At 35.8% G+C, this 24925-nt stretch overlaps 1 protein-coding gene across 1 annotated transcript; it reads left to right on the top strand.

Annotated features, from left to right (window-relative positions):
• Nucleotides 1-13072: 13072 nt before the first annotated feature.
• Nucleotides 13073-13990, top strand: LOC101688391 (olfactory receptor 4A15-like). The gene has a single exon (XM_013050566.2). The coding sequence runs from the start codon at nt 13073-13075 to the stop codon at nt 13988-13990; it is 918 nt and encodes a 305-aa protein (XP_012906020.2).
• The last annotated feature ends 10935 nt before the right edge of the window (nt 13991-24925 follow it).

Consider the following 24925-nt stretch of genomic DNA (forward strand, 5'->3'; position numbering starts at 1 on the left):
TCACCAAAATACTAGCCAATAGGATTCAACAGTACATTAAAATGATTACTCACCACGACTAAGTGGGATTTATTCCGAGGCTACAAGGTTGGTTCAACATCCGCAAATCAATCAATGTGATACAACACATTAATAAAAGAAAGAACAAGAACCATATGATACTCTCAATAGATGCTGAAAAAGCATTTGACAAAGTACAGCATCTCTTCCTGATCAAAACTCTTCAAAATGTAGGGATAGAGGGCACATACCTCAATATTATCAAAGCCACCTATGAAAACCCCACCACAAATATCATTCTCAATGGAGAAAAACTAAAAGGTTTTCCGCTAAGGTCAGGAACATGGCAAGGATGTCCATTATCACCACTGCTATTCAACATAGTACTAGAAATCATAGGCTCAGCAAACAGACAACAAAAGGAAATTAAAAGCATCCAAATCAGTGAAGAAGAAGTGAAACTATCACTCTTCACAGATGATTTGATACTATATGTGGAAAACCCAAAAGACCCCACTCCAAAACTGCTAGAACTTGTACAGGAATTCAGTAAAGTGTCAGGATATAAAATCAATGCACAGAAATCAGTTGCATTTCTCTACAACAACAACAAGACAGAAGAAAGAGAAATTAAGGAGTTGATCCCATTTACAATTGCACCCAAAACCATAAGAGGCTAAGAATTTGGCTAACCAAAGAGGCTAAGAATCTATACTCAGAAAACTATAAAGTACTCATGAAAGAAATTGAGGAAGACACAAAGAAATGGAAAAATGTTCCATGCTTCTGGATTGGAAGAACAAATATTGTGAAGATGTCTATGCTACCTAAAGCAATCTACACATTTAATGCAATTCCTATCAAAATACCATCCATTTTTTCAAATAATCCTAAAATTCATATGGAACCAGTAAAGACCTCGAATAGCCAAAGGAATATTGGAAAAGAAAGCCAGTGTTGGTGGCATTACAATTCTGGACTTCAAGCTCTATTCCAAAGCTGTCATCATCAAGACAGCATGGTACTGGCACAAAAACAGACACATAGATCAATGGAACAGAATAGAGAGCCCAGAAATAGACCCTCAACTCTATGGTCAACTCATCTTTGACAAAGCAGGAAAGAATGTCGAATGGAAAAAAGACAGCCTCTTCAATAAATGCTGTTGGGAAAATTGGACAGCCACATGCAGGAAATTAAAATTGGACCATTTCCTTACACCACACATGGAAATAGACTCAAACGGATGAAGGACCTCAATGTGAGAAAGGATTCCATCAAAATCCTTGAGGAGAACACAGGCGGCAACCTCTTTGACCTCAGCCGTAGCAACTTCTTCCTAGGAACATCGCCAAAGACAAGGGAAGCAAGGGCAAAAAAACTTTTGGGCTTTGATCAGGATCAAAAGCTTTTGCACAGCAAAGGAAACAATTAACAAAACCAAAAGACAACTGACAGAATGGGAGAAGATATTTGCAAATGACATATCAGATAAAGGGCTAGTGTCCAAAATCTATAAAGAACTTAGCAAACTCAACACGCAAAGAATAAATAATCCAATCAAGAAATGGGCAGAAGACATGAACAGACATATCTGCAAAGAAGACATCCAAATGGCCAACAGACACATGAAAAAAATGCTCCACATTACTTGGCATCAGGGAAATACAAATTAAAAGCACAATCCACCTCACACCAGTCAGAATGGCTAAAATTAACAAGTCAGGAAATGACAGATGCTGGTGAGGATGTTGAGAAACGGGAACCTTTCTACACTGTTGGTGGGAATGCAAGCTGGTGCACCCACTCGGGAAAACAACATGGAGGTTCCTCAAAATGTTGAATATAGTACTATCCTATGAACCAGCAATAGCACTACTGGGTTTTTACCCGAAAGATACAACCGAAGTAATCTGAAGGGGCACGTGCACCAGAATGTTTATAGTAGCAATGCCTACAATAGCTAAACTATGGAAAGAAGCTAGATGTCGATCAACAGATGAATAGATAAAGAAGAGGTGGTATATATACGCAATGGAATACTATGCAGCCATCAAAAGAAATCAAATCTTGCCATTTTTGATGATGTGGATGGAACGAGAGGGTATCATGCTTAGCGAAATAAGTCAATCAGAGAAAGACACCTATCATATGATCTTCCTGATATGAGGAAGTGGAGATGCAACATGGGGTATTAAGGGGGTACGAGAAGAATAAATGAAACAAGATGAGATTGGGAGGGAAACAAACCATATGTGACTCTTAATCTCACAAAACAAACTGAGGATTGCTGGTGGAGGTGGTTTGGGAGAGGGTGGTGGGGTTCTGGACATTGGGGAGGGTATGTGTTATGGTTAGTGCTGTGAAGTGTGTAAACCTGGTGATTCACAGACCTGTACCCCTGGGGATAAAAATACATTATATGTTTATTTAAAAAAATTATAAAATTAAAATAAATAAATAAATAATAAAAAACATACTATAAGGAAAAAAAAAAACGCACCAGAATTGTGGGAACGAATCAAAAATAAAAGTTGTATCTGTGGAGTAGTAGTTGTTGTTCTCTTTTCTTCTTCTTCTTATTCTTCTCCTTCTTCTTCTTCTCCTTCTCCTTCTTCTTCTTCTTCTTTCTTCTTTTTTTTTCTTTTTCTGGGTTGTCTTTCTGGGGAAGGGGCCTGCCATGTGTGTTTTCAGGCAATGTTTCCTGAGATAAGTCCTCCAGCCCCCCTCAAGGGGGTGGACCCTGAGGAAGCCGTTTTTTCAGGCTTTTGTTCCCTGGATGTTTTTATGTTTGTTTGTTTGTTTGTTTTCTCTCGCCTTGACAGCTTTTAATGTTTTTTAGAGGTTTAGAGGGAAGCAAACTGCATCCAGACCTCCCTCTCAGAGAGAAGCCTCAGTCTGTTCCCCTCTGGGTGTTGCAGCACACATAAGTACCCCCTCGGCCACTGGCACAGCACGTTGTGAATTGTGGTCCCTGGGGACACAGGAACTCATGCTTGTACCCAAAAGCACGGCAGCGGTGGCCGTCTGGGCATCTCCAGACAACCAGAGAGGTTCCAAGCAGTGATTGCACACTCGAAAATCACGAGATTTTCTCAGTGGCCCGGGCTGAGAGTGCCTAGACTTTCTGGGTCCCAGAGTGTCGGGCTGGTGCCTGTATGTGTCTCTATCAGGGGGAGGTTGTGGGGCTCAACTCAGGCTCTAGTAACGCAGCATGGCGCACACATGGGGACTGCAAAAAGGCTGTGTTTCTGCTAGCTGGCGAGGCTTCCAGCCCCTCACCGAAGCCATATCCCACACGCTCTCAGACGTGCTCGTGGCTCAGGGACCAAGACCTGATTTCTTTGCCGCACTCTCTCTGGCTCAGCTCCAGGGGTGGCTGTCCTGAGTCCAGGGTCTTTAACCCCTGTCTCTAACCACCCAGATTTCCATAATATCCCCCTGTGATCCTTTGCTCTTTTGGAGTGCTTTCAACTAGACTCCAAGTTAATGCTGGTCCCCAGTCGCAGTGCACTCTCGTATTGGGCTATTACTTTCTAGTGGGTCGCTTCTGGTGGCTCCCTCCCTTTTTTGTTTATCTTCCAATATCAGTCCCATGTTCCCACTCTGTGCTACCTGCCCACTGGCATCTTATGGCCCCATAGAGATCCAGACATGTATAATTCTAATCTCAGGCTGATTTCATGGGTGATTGGAGTTCTTTGGTAGGTAATTAGCTCACTTTAGGGTACAGGTTGAAATGGCACCTCCTCCTACTTCCCCACCATCTTGCCTCTCCCTGAATTTTTTTTCTTTTTTAAACTACCACATATAACTGAGATCATGTAGTATTTGTCTTTCTATATCTGGCATATTTCATTTAACATCTCCTTCAACCATATCTTAAAAAGCAGAATTTTCTTTTTTTATAGAGAAATAATATTCCATTATTTATACAGGCCCCATGTTTTTTGTCCATTCATCCATCAAGAGAGGGTTTTGTTTGTTTGTTTGTTTTGTTTTTTGTTTTTTGTATCTTGTCTATTGCCCAATGTGGAGCTCGATCCCAGGACCCTGAGAGACTGTGACCTGAGCCAGAGGCAGAGGCTTAACCCACCGAACCTCTGAGGCACCCCTATTGTGAATAATACTTCAATAAACATTGGGTGCAGATATCTCTTCAAAATACTGATATAATTTCCTTTGGATATACACCTAGGTGTAGGATTGCTGTATCATAGGATAGTTCTACTTTTAACTATTTTAGGAATTTCCATACTATTTTTCCTAGTGGTCACACCAGCTTACATTCCCACCAACAGCATGCATGGTTTTTAACTTCTCTATGTCTTCACCAACACACTTCTTTTATAAGGGCATTTATTTCATGCCCTCATGATCTAATCACCTCCCAAAGACACATCTGTTAATACTATTACATAAGATATTAGATATGAAAATATGAATTTTGGAGTATGCAAACATTCAAACAATAGCTCAAGTCCAATTTCATTCTTTTGCTTATTGATATCCAGTTTTCCCAGCACAACAAAGTGACTTTCCTTTCTCCATAGTGTATTCTTGGTGCCCTTTTCAGATATTAGTTGACTGCATATGCATGGGATTAGTTCTGAGATTTCTAGTCTCTTCCATTGGTCTACATACCTATTTTTATGTCAGAATCATAACCATTTAATTACTCTACTTTTGAAATGTATTTTTGTGATGTTGCTTTTTTTTTTTTTTTTTCTTTTTCAAGATTGTTTTGACTATTTTGGGTCTTTTGTGCTTCCATATGAACTTTTTTCAGTGTCATTAAAGTTTTGACAGGGGTTGTATTGAATCTGTAGATACTTTGGATAGTATGGAAACTTTTAACAACTTTATTCTTTCAGTCCATGAACACAGGATATCTTTCCCTTTATTCATATCTTTAAAATGTTTCATCAATGTCATATAATTTTAAGGATGAAAATCTTTTATTGCCTTGGTTAAATTTATTCCTAAGTATTTTATTCTTTTTGATGAAATTGTAATAGAATTATTTTCTCAACCTCTCTTTGGGATAGTTTGCTGTTATTATGTATAAATACAACTGGTTTTTGTATGTTGATTTTGTATTTTATAAGTTTGCTGAGTTTTTTAAAAAAAAATAATTCTTGCAATTTTAATGGAGACTTTATGGTTATTTATATATAAGATCATGTCCAGTATGTAGTATTTTAAATCTGGCTTCTTTCTTTTCCATAATGCATTGGAAACTTATGCATAATGTGTTTATCAATAGTTCATTCATTTTTATTGCTGAATATTATTCTATCCTATGGCTATATGAGAGGTTTATTTATCCCTTTTACAACTAATAGATATTTTAGTTGTTTCCAGATATTTGAAATAATGAGCAAAACCACTATAAACATTCACTTAAAGGTTTTTTGTTTTTAGCATTTTTTTTCTATTTTTTTTATTGTTTTTGTGTTCATGAACATAAGTTCCCAATACAATTGGATAAATTCCTAGGAGTAGAAGAGATGGATTTTATGTAGGTGTATAGTTTCCTAAAACATCTTTAAACTGTTTTCTAAAGTGTAGCAAATTATTAGCAGCAAATGACATTTCTAGGTTTTTTCTCTGTTAGAAAGTGGCATTATCAAGTTTTCAATTTTGCCTTTTGAATAGTCAGTAGTGTTATCTTCTTATCGTTTTAATTTGCATTTACCAAATAGCTAATGATTTTGAACAATTTTCATGTGCTTTTTTGCCAATTGATGTATCTGCTTTGGTGAAATATCTGTTTAGTTCCTTCGACCATTGTATGCTGAGTTGTTTATCATTATTGAAAATTGAGAGTTCTTTATGTATTCTGAAAGCAAGTCCTTTATCAGATATATAAATTTGCAAATATTTTCTCACCATCAGTGTCTTATCTTTCATTTTCCTTATTAAAAATATCCCTCAAAGAGAATAATTTTTGAGTTATGGAGTTCAAGATATCACTTCTTAAATTGACTATGCCTTTATTGTTATGCCTAGACAATCTTTGCCTAACTCAAGGTCACAAAGATATTCTCTGATGTTCTCATCAAGATGTTTTATAGTTTTAGGTTTACATTTAGCTCTATGAGCCATTTTGGATTAACTTTTATTTATGGCTTGAGGTGTTGATCAAGGTTCACTCTTTGCAAAAGTTATCTTTTCACTGCAGCACCATTTGTTGAAAAGGCTATCATTTCTCCATTGAATTGCCTCCATGCATTTATCATAAGTCATCAAATATGAAGGTCTATCTCTAGGCTATTTGAGTTCATTGAACTACATATGTACTTTTTCTCCAATACTATATATTAAGTATACATATCAGATAGTCTAACGCCTTGAACTTGTTCTTTTCAAAATTAAATTTGGCTAATCTATTATTTTACCCTTCTTTCTAAAAATATTTTCATTTATACTAGGCTCTATTCTTGGTTCTATGCAAATCACTTAATGTTTCTAGGTTTCATTTCTAAATATACCTAAATATAACTTAATGTACTTAATATAACTTCTAAGTTTGCTTTTTAAATTTTTTTTAATTTTTTTAAATTTCTTTTCATTGTACCAGAATTCATTGTTTATGTATCACACCTAGTGTTCCATGTAATACGTGCTCTCCATAATATACACCACCAGCATTCCATGCAATACATGCCTTCCATAATACCTATCCCCTGACCCATCAAAACCAACAGATTTTTTTTCAATCCACAGCCTCTCATGGTTCTTCCCCTCCTCCAATTTCCCCCAACTCCCTTCTCCTCTCCATCTGCTCATGTCCTCCATGTTATTTCTTATGCTTCACAAATAAGTGAATCCATATGAGAATTAACTCTCTCTCCCAGACTTATTTCACTCAGCATAATCTCTTCCAGTCCTGTCCATGTTGATACAAAAGTTGGGGATTCATCTTTTCTGATGGAGGCATAATACTTCATAGTGTATATGGATCACATCATCCTTATCCATTCGTCTGTTGAAGAGCATTTTGATTCTTTCCAAGTTTGGTGACCGTGGCCATTGCTGCTATGAGCACTGGGGTACAGATGGCCCTTCTTTTCACTACATTTCTATCTTTGGGGTAAATACCCAGTAGTGCAATTTCAGGGTCATAGGGAAGCTCTATTTTTAATTTCTTAAGGAACCTCCACACTGTTTTCCAAAGTGGCTATACCAACTTGCATTCCCACCAACAGTGAAAGAGGGTTCCCCTTTTTCCACATCCTCTCCAACACACATTATTTACTGTCTTGTTAATTTTGGCCATTCTAACTGGTGTAAGGTGGTATCTCAATGTGGTTTTGATTTGAATCTCCCTAATGGCTAGGAATGATGAACATTTTTCATGTGTCTGTTAGCCATTTGTATGTCTTCAATAGAGAAGTGTCTGTTCGTGTCTTCTGCCCATTTTTTGACATGAGTATCTGTTTTGTGCATGTTGAGTTTGAGAAGTTCTTTATAGATCCTAGATATCAGCCTTTTGTCTGTATTGTCATTTGCGAATATCTTCTCCCATTCCATAGGTTGCCTTTTTGTTTTGTTGACAGTTTCCTGTGCTGTGAAGAAGCTTTTGATCTTGATGAAGTCCCCAAAATTCATTTTTTTCTTTTGTTTCCTTTGCCTTTCAAGACATATCTTGAAAGAAGTTGTTGTGGCTGATATTGAAGAGGTTACTGGCTATGTTCTCCTCTAGGATTCTGATGAATTCCTGTCTCATGTTGAGGTCTTCTATTCATTTAGAGTTTATCTTTGTATATGGTGTAAGAGAATGGTCGAGTTTCATTCTTCTACATATAGCTGTCCAATTTTCCCAGCACCATTTATTGAAGAGACTATCTTTTTTCAACTATATATTTTTCCCTACTTTGTCGAAGTTTATTTGAGCATAGAGTTGAGGGTCCATATCTGGGCACTCTACTCTGTTCCACTGGTCTATGTGTCTGTTTATTGTCAGTAAAATGATGTCTTGGTGATCACAGCTTTGTAGTAAAGCTTGAAATCAGGCAACGTGATGCCCCCAGTTCTGTTTCTCTTTATTAACATTTCCTTAGCAATTCGGGGTCTCTTCTGATTCCATACAAATGTTAGGATTGTTTGCTCTAACTCTTTGAAAATGCCAGTGGAATTTTGATTGGAATGGCATTGAAAATATATATTGCTCTAGGCAGTATAGACATTTTAACAATGTTTATTTTTCCGATACATGAGCATGGAATGGTATTTCCACCTTTTTGTCTCTTTGGAGTTATCTTTTTTAATTACTCCCTTGACTTAAGAGTTAGCCATAATTAACCACTATGTCAATTTTATCTTCCTTGGAACTGAATCAGGCAAAGGGAGAAGCAGTTTCCTCACTGAGCAAGGGGCCTGAAACTGGACTTGATTCTAGGACCTTGGGATCATGACCTGAGCTGAAAGCAGATGCTTAGCCAACCAGCCACATGGGAATCCTGTTATTTTTACCTTTATAGATAAATTTTTGAATGAACTTATTTTTATAACACATAAAAGATTAGTGGGATTTTGTTGAGCGTTGCATTGAATCAATATATCATTTTGAGGAGATCTGAGATTTTAGCAGTAATGAGCCTTCCAATTCCTGACTGTGTTATATCTCTCCAAGTACTTACTTTTCCTTTGACATTTTTCATTAATATTTTGTAGTTTAAGTATTCTACAGCATATATTTATGCATTTTATGCCTAAGGAGGTCATGATTTTTATTGTTAGTTTAAATGGCACATTTTAAAGTTTCAATTTCAAGTTGTTTTTTGTTAGTTTATAGATATATGATTAATTTTTTTTGGATCATGTGTGTATCTTATGACCTTACTAAACTCACTAATTAATTCTATTAACTCTTTTTATAGATCCTTTGAGATTTTCTAGGTATGAAACTATTTTGTCTTTGAATAGGGAAATTTTAGACGACTGGTCTGATTATTATTCTTGTGATGTTCTTGTTTCCAAGTGTAAGGGTTATGTTGGATGAATAAGATGAGTCAGGGAGTATTTTAATTTCTCCTTATTCTTGAACATATTTATTTAAGATTGGTACTATGGTTTGATTAATTTTTATATAGGATAATTGATAAATTTGTATGGGAGTGAAATTTTTTGTTTTAGGAGGGGAAGGATTTTAAAGAATTAATTAATTAATTGATTAATTAATTTAACAGTGTTAGATTATTCAGTTTAAAAAATATTATTTTTTTTAAGTAATCTCTATACCCAACATGAGGCTTGAACTCAAGAGTTCAAGATCAAGAGTCACATGCTCCACTGATGAGCCAGCTAGGCACCCCAGATTATTTCAGTTTTTAATTATTTTTCTGTGTCTCTTTAGAAAGTTGTAACTTTCATAATGGAGCTCCACTTTCTTAGGTGGCATAAATTCATTTATGATGCTCTTTTGTTATCCTTTTCAGATCAATAGAATGGAGGGATATAGCTCTCTTCATTCTTGATTCTTATCCTTTGTTCTTTCTCTTAGTTTTTTTTAATCCATTTTGCTAGGAATGTATCAGTTTTATGAATCTTCGAAAGAACAATTTCCTGGATTTATATATTTTCTCTATTCTATGTTACATTCCAGTTTTTATTCAATTAATTTCTCACTTCATGGTTTTTATCTTTTATTTAGTATTTCCATTCTACCCAATGTTCTTTGGGTTTATTTTGGTTTTCCTTGCTCAGGTTCTTAAGATGGAGGCTTGAATTCATTTCATGTAATGTCTCTTGGTTCCTAATACTTCTATTTACAGCTATCCATTTCTTTCTAAGCACTCCTTTAACCGCACCCTATAGACACACACACACACACACACACACACACACACATACACACACACCCTTTTCATTATCTTTCTGTTGAAACTTTATTTTAAAAACTATTCACTGAGATGTCAGGGTGCCTCAGTCAGTTAAGCATCTGCCTTTGGTTCAGGTCATGATCTCAGGGTCCTGGGATCTAGTCCTTCACTGGGCTCCTTGTTCAGTGGAGATTCTGCTTCTACCTCTACCTGCTGCTCCCTCTGCTTGTGCATGCTCTCTCTCTCTCTCTGGCAAATAAATAAATAAAATCTTAAAAAATAAAAATAAATAAAAACTATTCACTGATATTTCTTCTTTAATTTATGGTAATTTAAATTTATGTTGTTTAATTTGTAAATAATTAGGAAACAGTGTTATATTTCTGTTGAATTTCATTATATATATCCTGTATGATTTAAGCCCTTTAAAATACATTGCAGTTTGTTTTTTTGGCCAAGTGTAGTGTGTATTTTGGTGAACATTCTCTGAGCACTCTGACATAAGTGGAAACCTCCCACAGTGTTTTCTCCCTTCCCACTACCATACTAACACAGGTTCTATCAAATTGTCTGTGTGCCCTATGTGACAAATTCAAGACTCTTCCCTTAGGAGAGAATCTTGCTTTATCCACATTTGAGACAACTTTTAAATGGGTCATACACAATTTACTTTTGTGATGCCCTGGAAGTCAGTTTAGGTGTCTGTGTAAAAAGACATAGCTTAAGTGTAACCAGAACAGCTATGCCTATTTTGAAAGTCATGCTTGAAAGAATAGAGTTTTTACATATTTCATTTCTGTCCACACTGGACATTCCTCTTTTGGTGATTCAATCTCAAGTTCTTTTGTGATTTCTCCCCAAGAGGAAAAGTTTAAATTCTGTTGTACATGATTATTATCCTCGTGGCATCTCTGGAGATGCAGGTCTACCCTCACAATTATGATGAAGATCCCAATGAATTTAATTAGGGAAGAATCAGTCTTGGAAATGTACCAGTCCAATGACTCAACAATCTGTGTTGTAGTTCAAATGCAGATAAACTGTTTACACACCATTGTCTCGACCTAGGAGTATTTGGATTAGTGTTCAATGACCGGCTTTATCAGGAATTGAAAGGAAGGACTCAAAGCATAATGAAGTATGTATATGAAATTATTCTCCATACAGGGAATCCAAGGTTTAACTATGCTTTGTGAAGACAGACCAGTATAACTGACCACATGACCACATAAACTTTTCTAACAATTCACAACTTTCTCTCCTGTGAAGTTAAACTTTTTATTTTTTAGTATATATTTTTTAAAAAATTTGTTTGAGATGGGGCAACTGGGTGGCTCAGTGGGTTAAAGCCTCTGCCTTCAGCTCAGGTCATGATCCCAGGGTACTCTGATTGTGCCCCACATTGGGCTTTCTGCTCAGCAGAGAGCCTGCTTTCCCCCTCTTCTCTCTGCCTGCCTCCTTGCCTACATGTGATCTCTATCAGTCAAATAAATAAATAAATAAAATCTTAAAAAAAATTTGTTTGAGAGAGAGCTAGTGGATGAGTGAGAGAGAACTCACAAGGAGGGGTGCAGAGGCAGAGGGAGGAAAACACACATACACACACACAAAACAAACAAACAAACAAAAAATAAACCAAAAAACAAAAAACCTCTCCTCTGAACCAGGAGCCCTACTTAGGACTTCATCCTAGGAACTTGGGATAATGACTTGAGCAGAAGGAAGACACAGAACTGACTGAGCTGCCCAGGTGCCCATTCGACCTTCTTCTTTTTTTTAACCTCAAAATGTTAGTTTAACATTCTTTTGTTATTGAGACAAATCTGCTATCAATGAAGATGTTGGGTCCCTATGTTCACAGCCAGTATTTAGACTTGTTTAGGTTATAGGGCCTTTCTGTTCATTTGAAAATCACAGAAATTTGAGGTAACCATTTTCTGGAAGACTGAAATGAATAAGACTTTCTGCAAACACAGAAAGCATTGTTCACATGGAAACAGCTCAAGATCCTGTGATGATGCATGTGTTTTCTTGGTCTGTGTGCACAGAGATGGTATCAGTGCACAAAAGAGAAGGGAGAAGGGATGCAACCTTGAATTGAAAATTGTTTCACCTGGGATGTGTAATTAGATGTGGGATTCCAAAGTAGACTTTATATTTTACATCTTGGTGGTTCTGGGATTCAGTCTTTTAGAAGATCTGCTGTGTGAATCTGATAATCAGCTATATTAGGGATTCTTTACGGGTATTAGAATATATGGGAATTGGCTCAGTTCTGTAATACTCTTTTTGGTGATTTTTATTTATAAAGATACAGAATAAATGTACTTTTCTAACAGTATTTTTAGAAACTAGTTTCACGCTTAGGGATATTTTAATGGGCAAGATATTTCTAATTCTACAGATGGTTTCAATTGATATGTTTTCTGAGCATTGTTTGCTGATCTGTGGAAGTTTAGAGGATGCTGTAGCATCCAGAAACTTCAACGAGTGATTTTGAAGAATCCAAGGTCACACTTTCATAATCAAGCTCTTACTTCAGTTCCTATGTTTCTGTTTACAGATGAGTTTCAACATCATACCATATGACTGTTAGCTATTCATATCAGTGCTTCTCTATGTGATTTAGCCACTTGCCATTGGTTTCTTTTTCTTCTGTATTTTTTTTTTGCTTAAAGCTCTGTGTATTTTGATATTAACATTGTGTATGTCCTTTGAAATACAAGTTTTTCCCCCCATCTATTTTTATCCATTGATGTCATGGTATCTTTTCAAAGTCCTTGAGAAGTTTTGATATCATAAAATGTATCAATTTTATTTATGAGTTAAGAGGATTCTAGAAGTTAGAAAGTCATCTCTTGTGTTAACTGGGAAGTAAATACAAATCTTGCTGTAGTTTTTGATTAAAACAATGCTTTTAAAAATTTGTATATGAAGAATTCACTACATGTACAATTTTACTACCTTCCAGTTGGAAAGTTGGTTGTGCCCCTCCATTTATTTATTACTTTGCCCTTTTCCCACAATGTCTTTAGTGACTTATATCTGTCTGAGTGAGGTTAGGGAGAATGTTTTCATTCATCTTGTATTCTTGTAATTTCTGAAAGTACTGAACATAAGAAACTATAATGCCTAGTAGGTAAATGAATAAACAGATTGTGTTAGATTTCAGGAATTCACCATAATCATTATATTTATAGCTAATTTTCTCTTGAACTGTAAGAAAAGGAGATTCAAAAGAACATATGGAACACAGGAACAATGTGACTGAGTTTGTCCTCTTGGGGCTCACCCAGAGCCTCCAAGGTCAGAAAATACTGTTTGTTGTGTTCTTGATCATCTACATTGTGACGATGGTGGACAACCTACTCATTGTGGTGACTGTAGTGGTCAGCCCATCCCTGGATACCCCTATGTACTTCTTCCTTGGTTACTTATCATTTATGGATGCTGTTTATTCTACTACAATTACTCCAAATATGATTATAGACTTACTCTATGAGAAGAAAACCATTTCCTTCCAAGCTTGCATGTCCCAGCTTTTTATAGAGCACTTATTTGGTGGTGCTGAGATTTTGCTCCTGGTGGCCATGGCCTATGATCGCTATGTGGCCATCTGCAAACCTTTGCATTATTTGACAATCATGAATCAACGAGTGTGTTTTCTGTTGCTGCTGTTGGCCTGGGTTGGAGGTTTTCTGCATGCTATTGTTCAACTTCTCTTTGCTTACAACCTTCCCTTCTGTGGTCCCAATGTCATCGACCACTTTATCTGTGACATGTATCCATTATTAAAACTTGCCTGCACTGACACCTATCTTATTGGTCTCACTGTAGTTGCCAATAATGGGGCAATCTGTGTGGTCATCTTCACAATCTTAATCATTTCCTATGGGGTCATTCTGCACTCTCTGAAAACTCTTAGTCAGGAAGGGAGGCGCAAAGCCTTATCCACTTGTGGTTCTCACATTACAGTGGTGGTCCTCTTCTTTGTCCCTTGCATTTTTACATATGTGAGACCTCCTTCTACTTTACCCATTGATAAATCCTTGGCTGTATTTTACACAGTTATCACCCCTATGTTAAACCCTCTGATCTATACTCTGAGAAACGGAGAGATGAAAAATGCTATGAAAAAGCTGTGGACCCAAAGAAGAAAATGATGCTGAAGAGAAATTTTCACCTTTTTTCAATGAAGAGTTACTCCATTTAGGAAAGGATTATTTATTTGTAATGAATTTCTCTTTAGGTTTAATGAACTTGGGTATGATCAAAGCATTTAAGGTGTAAATATTATAATGATCAAAAAAGATTTCTAAGATTTTCATAATTTGTTAGGAAAGTAGGTCTGTAGCTTTTGGGCATAAAATGTTTCTATTGAAACTATAGGTTTGTGTTCTATGTGATGAGTTTTGCTATAATAGATATTCTACCTTTATTTTCATTACTGGAAAATTTTCACATGCTTCTCTTTTGCCCAATTTTTCTTTTTCAGAATTAATATTGCTCATTATATATTTCAGAGAAAGATTTTCAGAAATGGGGCATAAACACTTGGTTCACTTCTCCCATACAAAGACAACTCATACTTAATACTTGAATATATCTTATTTTTGTAACTGCAATAATTTTAAGTATTTAATTTTGTTCATATTGCTTAGCTAATAGGATTGAAAAAGAATTCTACTTCCAAGTTATAATATTAATGATAAAGAAGATAAGGCAAGAAAAATATCTGAACAAAAGACTGGATATGATAAGTAAGATTTACTTATTTTTCTAATTGGGGAATCCTATTATTTCCTCATGGGGAGCACCTTTGTTTTGTGTTATATTTTTATTGAGATGGTCCATTAATCTTCCCTTATAGTTTAGGATATTTGATAATATATCTGCCATTTTTCAGTATCTCCATCTCTTATGTTGTTTATAGTGTTTCATAGCCTTCTTTAGGGACCTTAGACCTTAATTTCGCATATGGAATTAACATAATCCATACTTCATGAGCTTCAAATATGCAATACACAACCTGACACCAGATATTTTGGGTGATATCATTTGTAAGAAAGATGTTGACAATATGGCATGCCACTTTTACCTCTCCTCTTAAAGGAATGTAGATTATATTAATAAAGAGGTCATGATATGTATTGATTTCTTTGTTTGTTTGTTTAAAGACTTTATTTATTTATTTGACAGATAGAGCTCTGTAGAGCTGATAGAGACAAGTAGGCAGAGAGGCAGGCAGAGAGAGAGGAGAAAGAACACTCTCTGGGGAGCAAAGAGCCCAATGTGGGGCTCGAACCCAGGACCCTGGGATCATGACCTGAGCCGAAGGCAGAGGCTTAACCCACTGAGCCACCCAGGTGCCCCGATATATATTGATTTCTTCAACAGAGATCTCTTTCATAAGTCTCCTTCTCTCTGAATGTAATTTGAAAGAAAATGTTATTTGACTCCAATAGTATAGGAAGATGTGATCAAAGAAACTCATGTTTCTGCCTCCCTTATTTAGTCTGGATTCATGGGGTGCTCTGGCTATGGGGAATAGAGACTTTTTACTGGTAAGTCTCAGTGTATGAGAAACTTTATATCCCACCTTATATCAATTATTGTGAAAATATTTATGGAAATTTCTTATGTCATCTCAAAGTCTTCCCAAATAAGACATTATCATTAAATAATAGTAAACAGAAGTTATATCATTAGGTTAACTACTTTTGGATGTTACTATAGACTGAATATTTGTGTTCCCTCCAAAATGCATTAAATTCTTTATAATACATGATATTTGGAGGTTGGGTGTTTGGGAGCTGATTCGGTCATAAAGGTAGAGCTCTTCTGAATGTGACTACTCTCTCTTTAAAAAAGAGACACTATTCAACAAAACAAAGCAACAAGGCATGTGTTGTTTACAAGGCAGTAAACAACAAGTGTTGGAGAGGATGTGGAGAAAGGGGAACCTTCTTACACTGTTGGTTGGAATGAAAGTTGGTACAGCACTTTGGAAAACAGTGTGGAGATTCCTCAAAAAAACTAAAAATAGAGCTACCCTCTGACTCTGCAATTGCACTACTCGATATTTACCCCAAGGATACAAATGTAGTGAAAAGAAGGGCCATCTGTACTCCGGTGTTCATAGGTATTAATGGTCACAGTCACCAAACTGTGACATCAGATGAATGGATAAAGAAGATATGGTCCATATATACAATGAAGTATTATGCCTCCATCAGAAAGGATGAATACCTAACTTTTGTATCAACGTGGACAGGACTGGAAGAGATTATGCCAAGTGAAATAAATCGAGCAGAGAGAATCAATTATCATATGGTTTCACTTACTTGTGGAGCATAAGGAATAAGATGGAGAACATTGGGAGGAGAGGAGAAGGGAGTTGGGGGAAATTGGAGGGGGAGATGAAAATGAGAGACTGTGGACTCTGAGAAACAAACTGAGGGTTTTGGAGGGGAGGGGGATGGGGAGTTAGGTGAACCTGCTGGTGGGTACCATGGAGAACACATATTGCATGAAGCACTGGGTGTAATGCATAAACAATGAATTCTGGAACACTAAAAAGAAAATTAAAAAAAAGAGAGAGAAAATCTATAGTAATTTCAACATAAGCATATACTATGAATGATAAAACAAATTCACTGTTAAAGAACTGTATGAAACATTCTTATTCTAAACAAAAGCAACATAAATTATCTAAAAGAGAGAGAGAGAGAGAAAGAGGGAGACCACAGACCCCACTAACTTTTTCTGCAGTACAAGGACACAGCAAAGACAGTTATCTATGAACTAGGATGCAAGCTCTCACCAGATATGGAATCTGCAAGTGTCTTGATGTTGGACTTCCCAGACCCCATAACTGAGAAATAAATGACTTTTGTTGAAGCCAGTCTGTGGTATGCTGTTAAAGTGGCCCAAATGGACTTAGACATTTAGTTAATTCCAAATCTGTACCATTATTTCAAGTGATGAGATAAAAATCTTGATTAATTGTTTGTGTTAATTACTCTATAAGTTCCTTTAAGCCATGAAAAGTTACTTAACCTTCCTTATACTCTGTATTTGTACAATGTGTGACATAGAATCCACTCCATTAACTTTGTCAGTTACTTGCATTCTTGAATTCTTGATCTCTTGAAGAGTTTTTACTGATGAATTTTTATGAACTCTTTCTACATTAAATATGTACATTTGCTACAATAGTCTTCTTTGATATCTGCTCAAAACATTTAACTTATTTATGTTTTAATTACGGGTGTTTTTCTATAATGATGTTCCCATATTCTTTTTTTTTTCCCATATTCTTTTGATTTCTTCTATTCCATCACTCTTGGAAAATTTCATTTACTTTCTTTTGGTGAATTTATAAATTTCATCATCTTTTTAAAAAATAAAAATAACTCTCAAAAAAGTTTTCCTTTTACGTGATCAAGGATTTACTTTTGTTTGTAATAAAGACAAATCCAAGCCTGTTTTCCTTAAATAGGAAAAAATAATCTTCCAAGGTTTTTAATTTTAGCAATAATTTAAAATTTTCTATTTAATATGTTAAATTTTATACAATTAGTGTATTGGATTTGTGGTCCATTTCCCCTCCTCCTGTGCTGCTCCCTCCTCCTTCTCCTCCTTCTTTTCCTTTGGTGTATTTCCCTACCACTAACATTCTACCCTACCACTAACATTCTATGTCAGTAGTCAAGGATTTTAAGGTGTATTATACCTTGTAGGACTAATCTCTCTTAACTACTCAGCCTTTTCAAGTCTCTTGCAATTTCTAAATATTTATTTTTCCTGATAAACCTTAAGATTATTTTGTGAAGTTTGAAACCTTCTCGTAAATCTATACTTAGAATTTCATGACCTTCCACATTGATTTTGAGGAAAATGGCATGTTTCATATCTTGTTTTCCCATACAGAATGAGACATATATTGTGAAGGCTTGATCAATGTCTCAGTAAATTTTGTAATCATTTCCATAGAATGTACATAAATCTTGAATTTTGGTTTTATTAATTAAAAAGTAGTATGTATTATTTGCATTTGATTCACATTTTCTTTTTTTAATTTAAATTTAATTAGTGAAAATATTGTACATCATTAGTTTCAGATGTATTTATCAGTTGCATATAATACCCAGTGCTCTTCACATCACATGCCCTCCTTAATGCCCATCACCCAGTTATCACATCCCCCCACTGAACTTCCCTTCCATAACCCTCAGCTTGTCCACATTTCTAATTAGCTGATCAGAAAGGGCTCAGTGTCTTTTGCTGGCATGAATTATAGCACAATACTCAAAGGCATCGTTGTATGTTTGCATGTAAAACTTCATAGGCTTACATTTGACAATACACAAGTAGGTATTCAACCACAGAGATCTCTATCTGACCTCATGTAACTCTGTATAATCACAGTTATATATAGGTACATTGTTCAATGATCTGTAGGTATATAACCAATTTCATATATGTGTCTATATGTGAACATAGAGAAGTCTGTTACCAACAACATATGGATAAGTATCTGACTTCCCATATGAATGCTTATGTGTATATATAAGTATTTGATATGATCACACACAGCGTATCTGATTATATATAGCACTATATCTTGCCATACACAAATCTTTGTCTAACTACATACGAATTTTGGGAGGGCTTAACTGAACCATTCTGTTATTCTGTTCCATGTGACATGGACTGAGGTTCAACTCTATTATTCAGCTGATTAGGGGCTTTTAGGGAGTGTTTAGGATGACTTTACTCATGTTAGCTGTGCCTTGGCAGAGATGGCTAGAAGGTTGGAATCTTCTGGCTCCTTCTCCATGTAACCTATCTCTCCAATGAGTAAGTCAGACTTGTAAAATGGCAGTTCAGGGCTCCCAGAAGGATGACACAAAAGGAATTAGGCCAGTGAAGATCTCATCCCATCATGACATGATCTTGAAGTTCAGGATTTCAAGTTCTAAATCCAGACTACTTTGGCACCAAAGGAAAAGGCAACCTGTGGAATGAGATAAAATATTTGCAAGTCATATACCTCATAAGGGGTTAATATTCAAAATGTATGAGGAATTTATACAACTAAATAGCAAATGCAAATCAAAACAAAAGTTGATTAAAAAATGAGCAATGGGCCTAAATAGACATTTTCCAAAGAAGACATACAAATGGCCAAGAAGATCATGGAAAGTTGCACAACATTACTAATCATAAGGGAAATGCAAATTAAAACCACAATGAGATACCATCTAACATCAGTCAAAATGGCTAAAATTAACTAGACAGGGACCAGTACATGTTGACAAGGATGTGGAGAAAGAGCAACCCTCTAACCTTCTGCTCTGGGGCAACCTTCTGGGAAATAGAAACCAAAAGAACAGTAGAACAGATCAACAGAAGTAGGAGCTGGTTCTTTGAAAGAATTAATAAGATTGATAAACCCCTGGTCAGAATTATCAAAGAGAAAGAAAGGACCCAAATAAATAAAACCACAAATGAAAGAGGAGTAATCACAACCAACACCTAAGAAATACAGATGTAAGAACATACTATGCGCAGAGATCAGAGATCTGCTGTGATCTTTCCTTTTTCTCTTCTACTGCTAGGTTTAGGCTTTCTTTTCTGTTCTTTCTCCAGCTCTTTAGGTATAAGGCTAGGTTGTGTACTTGAGACCTTTCTTGTTTCTTGAGAAAGTTTGTATTGCTATATATTTTTCTCTGAGGACCAACTTTGCTGCATCCCAAAGATTTTGAACAGTTGTTTTTCATTTTCATTTGTTTCCATGAATTTTTTTTAATTCTTCTTTAATTTCCTGGTTAACCCATTCCTTAATAGGATGCTCTTTAGCTTCCATATATTTGAGACTTTTCCAACATTCCTCTTGTGATTGAATACTAGTTTCAAAACATTGTGGTCTTAAAATATGCAGGGAATGATTCCAATCCTTTGGTACTGGTTAAAAACTTATTTGTGACCCAGGATGTGATCTATTCTAAAGAATGTTCCATGTGCACTAGAGAAGAATGTGTATTCTGTTGCTTTGGGATGGGATGTTCTGAATATATATGTCCATCTTGTCCAGTGTGTCATTTAAAACCTTTATTTCCTTGTTGATTTTTTTTTTTTTTAGATGATCTGTCCATTTCAGTGAAGGGTGTTTTAAAGTCCCCTACTCTTGTTGTATTATTGTTGATCTGTTTCTTTGATTTGGTTGTTAGCTGGTTTATATAATTGGCTGATCCCATATTGGAGCATAGATATTTAAAATTCTTAGGTATTCTTGTTGTACAGATGCTTTAAGTATGATATAGTGTCCTTCCTCATCTTTTATTGTAGTCTTTATTTTAAAATCTAATTTAGCTGATATAAGGATTGTCACCTCAGCTTTCTTTTGATGTCCATTAGCATGGTAAATTGTTTTCCACTGCCTCACTTAAAATCTGGAGGTATCTTTGGGTCTGAAATGAGTTTCTTGCAGACAGCATATCAATAGGTCTTGTTTGTTTTGTTTTATTTTGTTTGTTTTTTTGTTTGTTTTGTTTTTTTATCCATTCTGATACCCTGTGTCTTTTTTTTAATTTATTTTTTATTTATTTTCATCATAACAGTATTCATTATTTTTGCACCACACCCAGTGCTCCATGTAATCCGTGCCCTCTATAATACCCACCACCTGGTACCCCGACCTCCCAACCCCCGCCCCTTCAAAACCCTCAGATTGTTTTTCAGAGTCCATAGTTTCTCATGGTTCACCTCCCCTTCCAATTTCCCCCAACTCCCTTCTCCTCTCTAACTCCCCATGTCCTCCATGCTATTTGTTATGCTCCACAAATAAATGAAACCATATGATAATTGACTCTCTCTGCTTGACTTATTTCACTCAGCATAATCTCTTCCAGTCCTGTCCATGTTGATACAAAAGTTGGGTATTCGTCCTTTCTGATGGAGGCATAATACTCCATAGTGTATATGGGCCACATCTTCCTTATCCATTCGTCTGTTGAAGGTCATCTTGGTTTTGATTGAGGTGTTTAGTCCTTTTACATACAGAGTAACTATTGAAAGATATGAATTTATGAATTTAGTGTCATTGTGTTTCCAGTAAGGTGACTGTTACTGTATATTGTCTCTGTTCTTTCTGGTCTATGTTACTTTTAGGCTGTCCCTTTGCTTAGAGAACCCCTTTCATATTTCCTGTAGGGCTGGTTTGGTGTTTACAAATTATTTTATTAATTTTTTGTCTTGGAAGCTTTTTATCTCTTCATCTAATTTCAATGACAGCTGCATATTTTTCTGATTTAGTGCTCTAAATATATCATACCAGTCCTTTCTGATCTGCCAGGTCTCTGTGGATGGATCTGCTGCCAATCTAGTATTACTACTGTTGTATTTTACAGACCTCTTGTCCTGAGCTGTTTTCAGGATTTTCTCTTTGTCACTGAAAGTTGTAAGTTTTACTATTAGAAGATGTGCTGACCTATTTTTATTGATTTTGAGGAATGTCCTCTGTTCCTCCTGGATTTTGATGCCCACTTTCTTCCTGAAATTAAGGAAGTCCTCTGTTGTAATTTGCTCCATTATACCTTCTGCCTCTGTCTCTCTTCTTCTGGGATCCCAAAGATTCTAATATTGTTTTGTCTTATGGTATTTCTTCTCTCTTGAATTCTCCTGTAGTGACCCAGTAGTTGTTTATCTCTCTTTTTCTCAGCCTCTTGTTTTTTTTTTTTTTTTTTTTTTTGTTTTTTTTTTTTTTTTTTTTTAGGTGAAGTTTTCTATTTCATCATTTTGTCCAGAGAAGAATAGATGAGTGAGAGAAAAAAATGCTAGGAGTAAGAATGACCCCCCAAAAAAATACAGTACACCAATCAGAAGAGCTCTGTAATTGTGGGAAAAAGAAAGGAAAAAATAAATATGATCAGACTGGTGAATAGAACAGAGCCACACACTAGATTCTGGGTGTATCTGGGTCTGCTAGAAATAACTGCCTCCCAAAATTTTAAAGATATAAACCTTGTATGTATGTACAAAAATAAGGGTAAATATGATAAAGGGATCAAATATGACTATAAAGATGAAAATTTACAAAAGATTTTAAAGAAGGAATGGATGAGTTAAGTTTGTTGAAAAAGAAGGAAAACAAATGAAAAAAGAAAAAAAGAGAGAATATGATCAGGTTGGAGACTAGAAGAAAACCGTACACTAGATTTGGGGTATACTTTGGTCTGTTAGAAGAAACTGTATTTTAAAGAAAGAAAAAAAGAAACTTTTATATAAAAATATATACTTCTATATTTATGTTTTTGTATAAATATAAGTCTAAATCTATGCTTATATAGTTATATATAAAACATAAGTTTAAATACAATGAAGGGATAGAATATGAGTATAAAAATGAAAATTAAAAGATTTTAAAAAAGGAATTTATAAGATAAGATGTTGGTTAAAATAGGAAAGAAGAAAAATTAAAGAAAAAAAAAAGAAAGAAAAAAATAAAGTTAAGAAAATCTACTTTGAAAGGCTTAAAAATTATAAGAAAAAAGTCATGAATTCCATGTGCTGTATTCCCTTACAGCATATTGCTGGAGTTTAGCAGTTCTCATTGATCAGTAAAGTTGGTCTTGGCTGGATGTTCTTGCTAATCTTATGGATGAGCATCCTGTTGCAGTGATTCTCAAGTCTCTCCAGGGGCCACACTAAGTATTCTCTTCTCCTCAGATTTGCTCTCTGTAGCTATTGTTCCCTGCAGGCTTTCTGTACAGCTTTGGGTAACAGAAATGAAAATGGCATCCTCCCAATCTCTGGCCCTGAAGGCACCAAGAGCTGGGGTGCATTACTCCTCAGTTATCCTGCAGAGAAAAGCAGTTAATCCCTCCTTTCTCTCTGGTCTCCAGCTGCAATCTGTGCTTGTATGGCCTATAACCGAGCATTTCTATCTCTGGCACATGATCCCATTTGGAGTCTCCAAACCCAGCAGATTCCTGCAGTGCACTTCTGTGCCATTTCTCTGGGGGAGGTAGGGGGACTCCCTGGGTTGCCTGGTGTTTGGGTCTCTGCTCAAAGAGTAGTGGTCCAACTGTGCTGTACATCATGGTGTATGGCAGCCCCAAGCTGAGAACCCACTCCTAGGCTCCATCTTTGCAGTCAGCTTCTGCACTCCAAAAACTTGGGAGCTCTGCCACTCTCAGGAACCCCCAGTTGTTCTGTGACCCTGAGGGTCGTGAGACCACACTGTCCCAGAGAGGATTCCATCCCATGCTTAGCCACTAGAATGGCATACCTCAGTGGTGCAGACTTGTAAAAGTTCCAATTTTGTGCTCCATTGCTTCATCTCTTGCTGGCAGCTGGCTCACAGAGGCTCCTTCCCCCAATGCAGTCTATCTTCCTAAATATCGCCTTGGATTCACCTCTCCGCATATCCTACCTTCAACTGCATCCATTCCAACACAGAACTACAGAACTGTGACTATGTATCTTTTTGTGAATTGCAAATTCAACCTCAGTAACTTCCCTCATCCTAAGGCCTTCTGCCTCTGAACTTCAGGGACTCTTTATAGTAATGCTAACAGCTAGAGATGGGACTTCCTTGGCTGAGGACATGATTGATAAGTGAAACAGACTGGTTTTCCTTTTACGGTGGCTTCAATGTCATTCGCCTTAATTAAATTGTTTTGCCATAAGAAACTCAGTTTATAATTTAACATTTTTTTTTCTGTTCAAATTAGAGATTTCTCACATATTTGGGTTTCTGCCACTCTTTCTTGGAAAAAGACTAGTCTTTTTTTCTTTAGTCATTGTTCTAGGGGAGAACACTGTACAGAGAAGGATACTTTATTTGAATCTATTCCAAATATTCTAATCTAATCTGGAATGGTCTTGTAATTTCTTTCATTGAAAAACAGTTATGATGTGGAAAGCCATAGGCTGTGTCTGCACATATAAATGAAAGGATTATTTTCCTGATTCAATGGTCCAAGATATGTCTGAAAATTCAAATGTCTGCCCAGGCTGGAGTTCTTTTAACCCTCTAAATGTTTCCTTCATATATTATCTTGTGTATAGACATCCCTCATTGCTTGTGCAAACATCTGCAGGGACCCAATTCACTGAAGTGAAGCTGGGGAAAGGTAGAAACATGCCTTCTATTAGAGAAGAAGTGGCCTTAGGGATACTTTTGAATGACTGAACAGGTAAAAATTTCTCCTACTATTTGAGAGATTGTTCAGTCATTGATTTTCCCAGAAGTTAAATTCCAGCAATTATCTAATTAGGACAATGTCCAGGGACATGAATGCTATCTTAATGATATAAGTAAAAGACTTTTTGGGTGCCTAATTGTATAGACCAAGGATAGATACATTGAAATAACTAATTTGAGATTTAAAAAAAAAAAAGTAGGGCAAATAATAGGCTTGGCCAAGTTAATTTCTATGAATTAGTCTCGTTTTTACATAGTCATCTGAAGAAACTATTCTTACTTTGTACAATTGTCCTTATATTTATTGTGTAACTCTATGAAAAATAAGGTCCATATGGGAAGGATCTTTCATGCGATTTCCCCCCCATTTTCTTAGCTGTTGTGTCCTTAGTCATTGTATGGTTCTTAGCATTAAATATGTTCTCTAATATAAAACAATAATTAATAATTGAATAATTATTACATCTATATTGGTAAGTAATTATTTAATATATCTATTCACACTTCAAGGTCGATAATATAATGAATGTTAAAAGAAACAAAAGGAAAATTTGTTATGGCAAGTGGGGAAATACATGATGATTCAATTGTCACTTAACTAAAATGCTTTGGCTGGTATTTCATTCTTGACTGGCAATAATTCATAATTGATCCAAACCTATTTTTCCCTTCATATTACATCCTTTAGACCTTAATAATGTGACTTGGTCTAAGAGTTCTAAGACACATATTTGGGTGTCTGCCACTCTTTCTTGGCAAGAACATAGTCTTTTTTTCTCTAGTCTTGTTCTAGGGGAGAATACTGTTCAGAACAGTTTAATTTTTGAATTTGTTCCAAATATTCTAATAAGCTAATCTATAATGGCCTTACATTCCCTTTCAGTGA

The sequence above is a fragment of the Mustela putorius genome, unplaced genomic scaffold, assembly GCF_011764305.1.
Source record: "Mustela putorius furo isolate JIRA1106 unplaced genomic scaffold, ASM1176430v1.1 tig00000127_pilon_pilon_pilon, whole genome shotgun sequence".
Taxonomy (NCBI): Eukaryota; Metazoa; Chordata; class Mammalia; order Carnivora; family Mustelidae; genus Mustela; species Mustela putorius.

Coding starts and splice junctions, on each gene's coding strand:
- LOC101688391 (XM_013050566.2), top strand. CDS start 13,073: ATGGAACACAGGAACAATGTGACTGAGTTTGTCCTCTTGGGGCTCACC.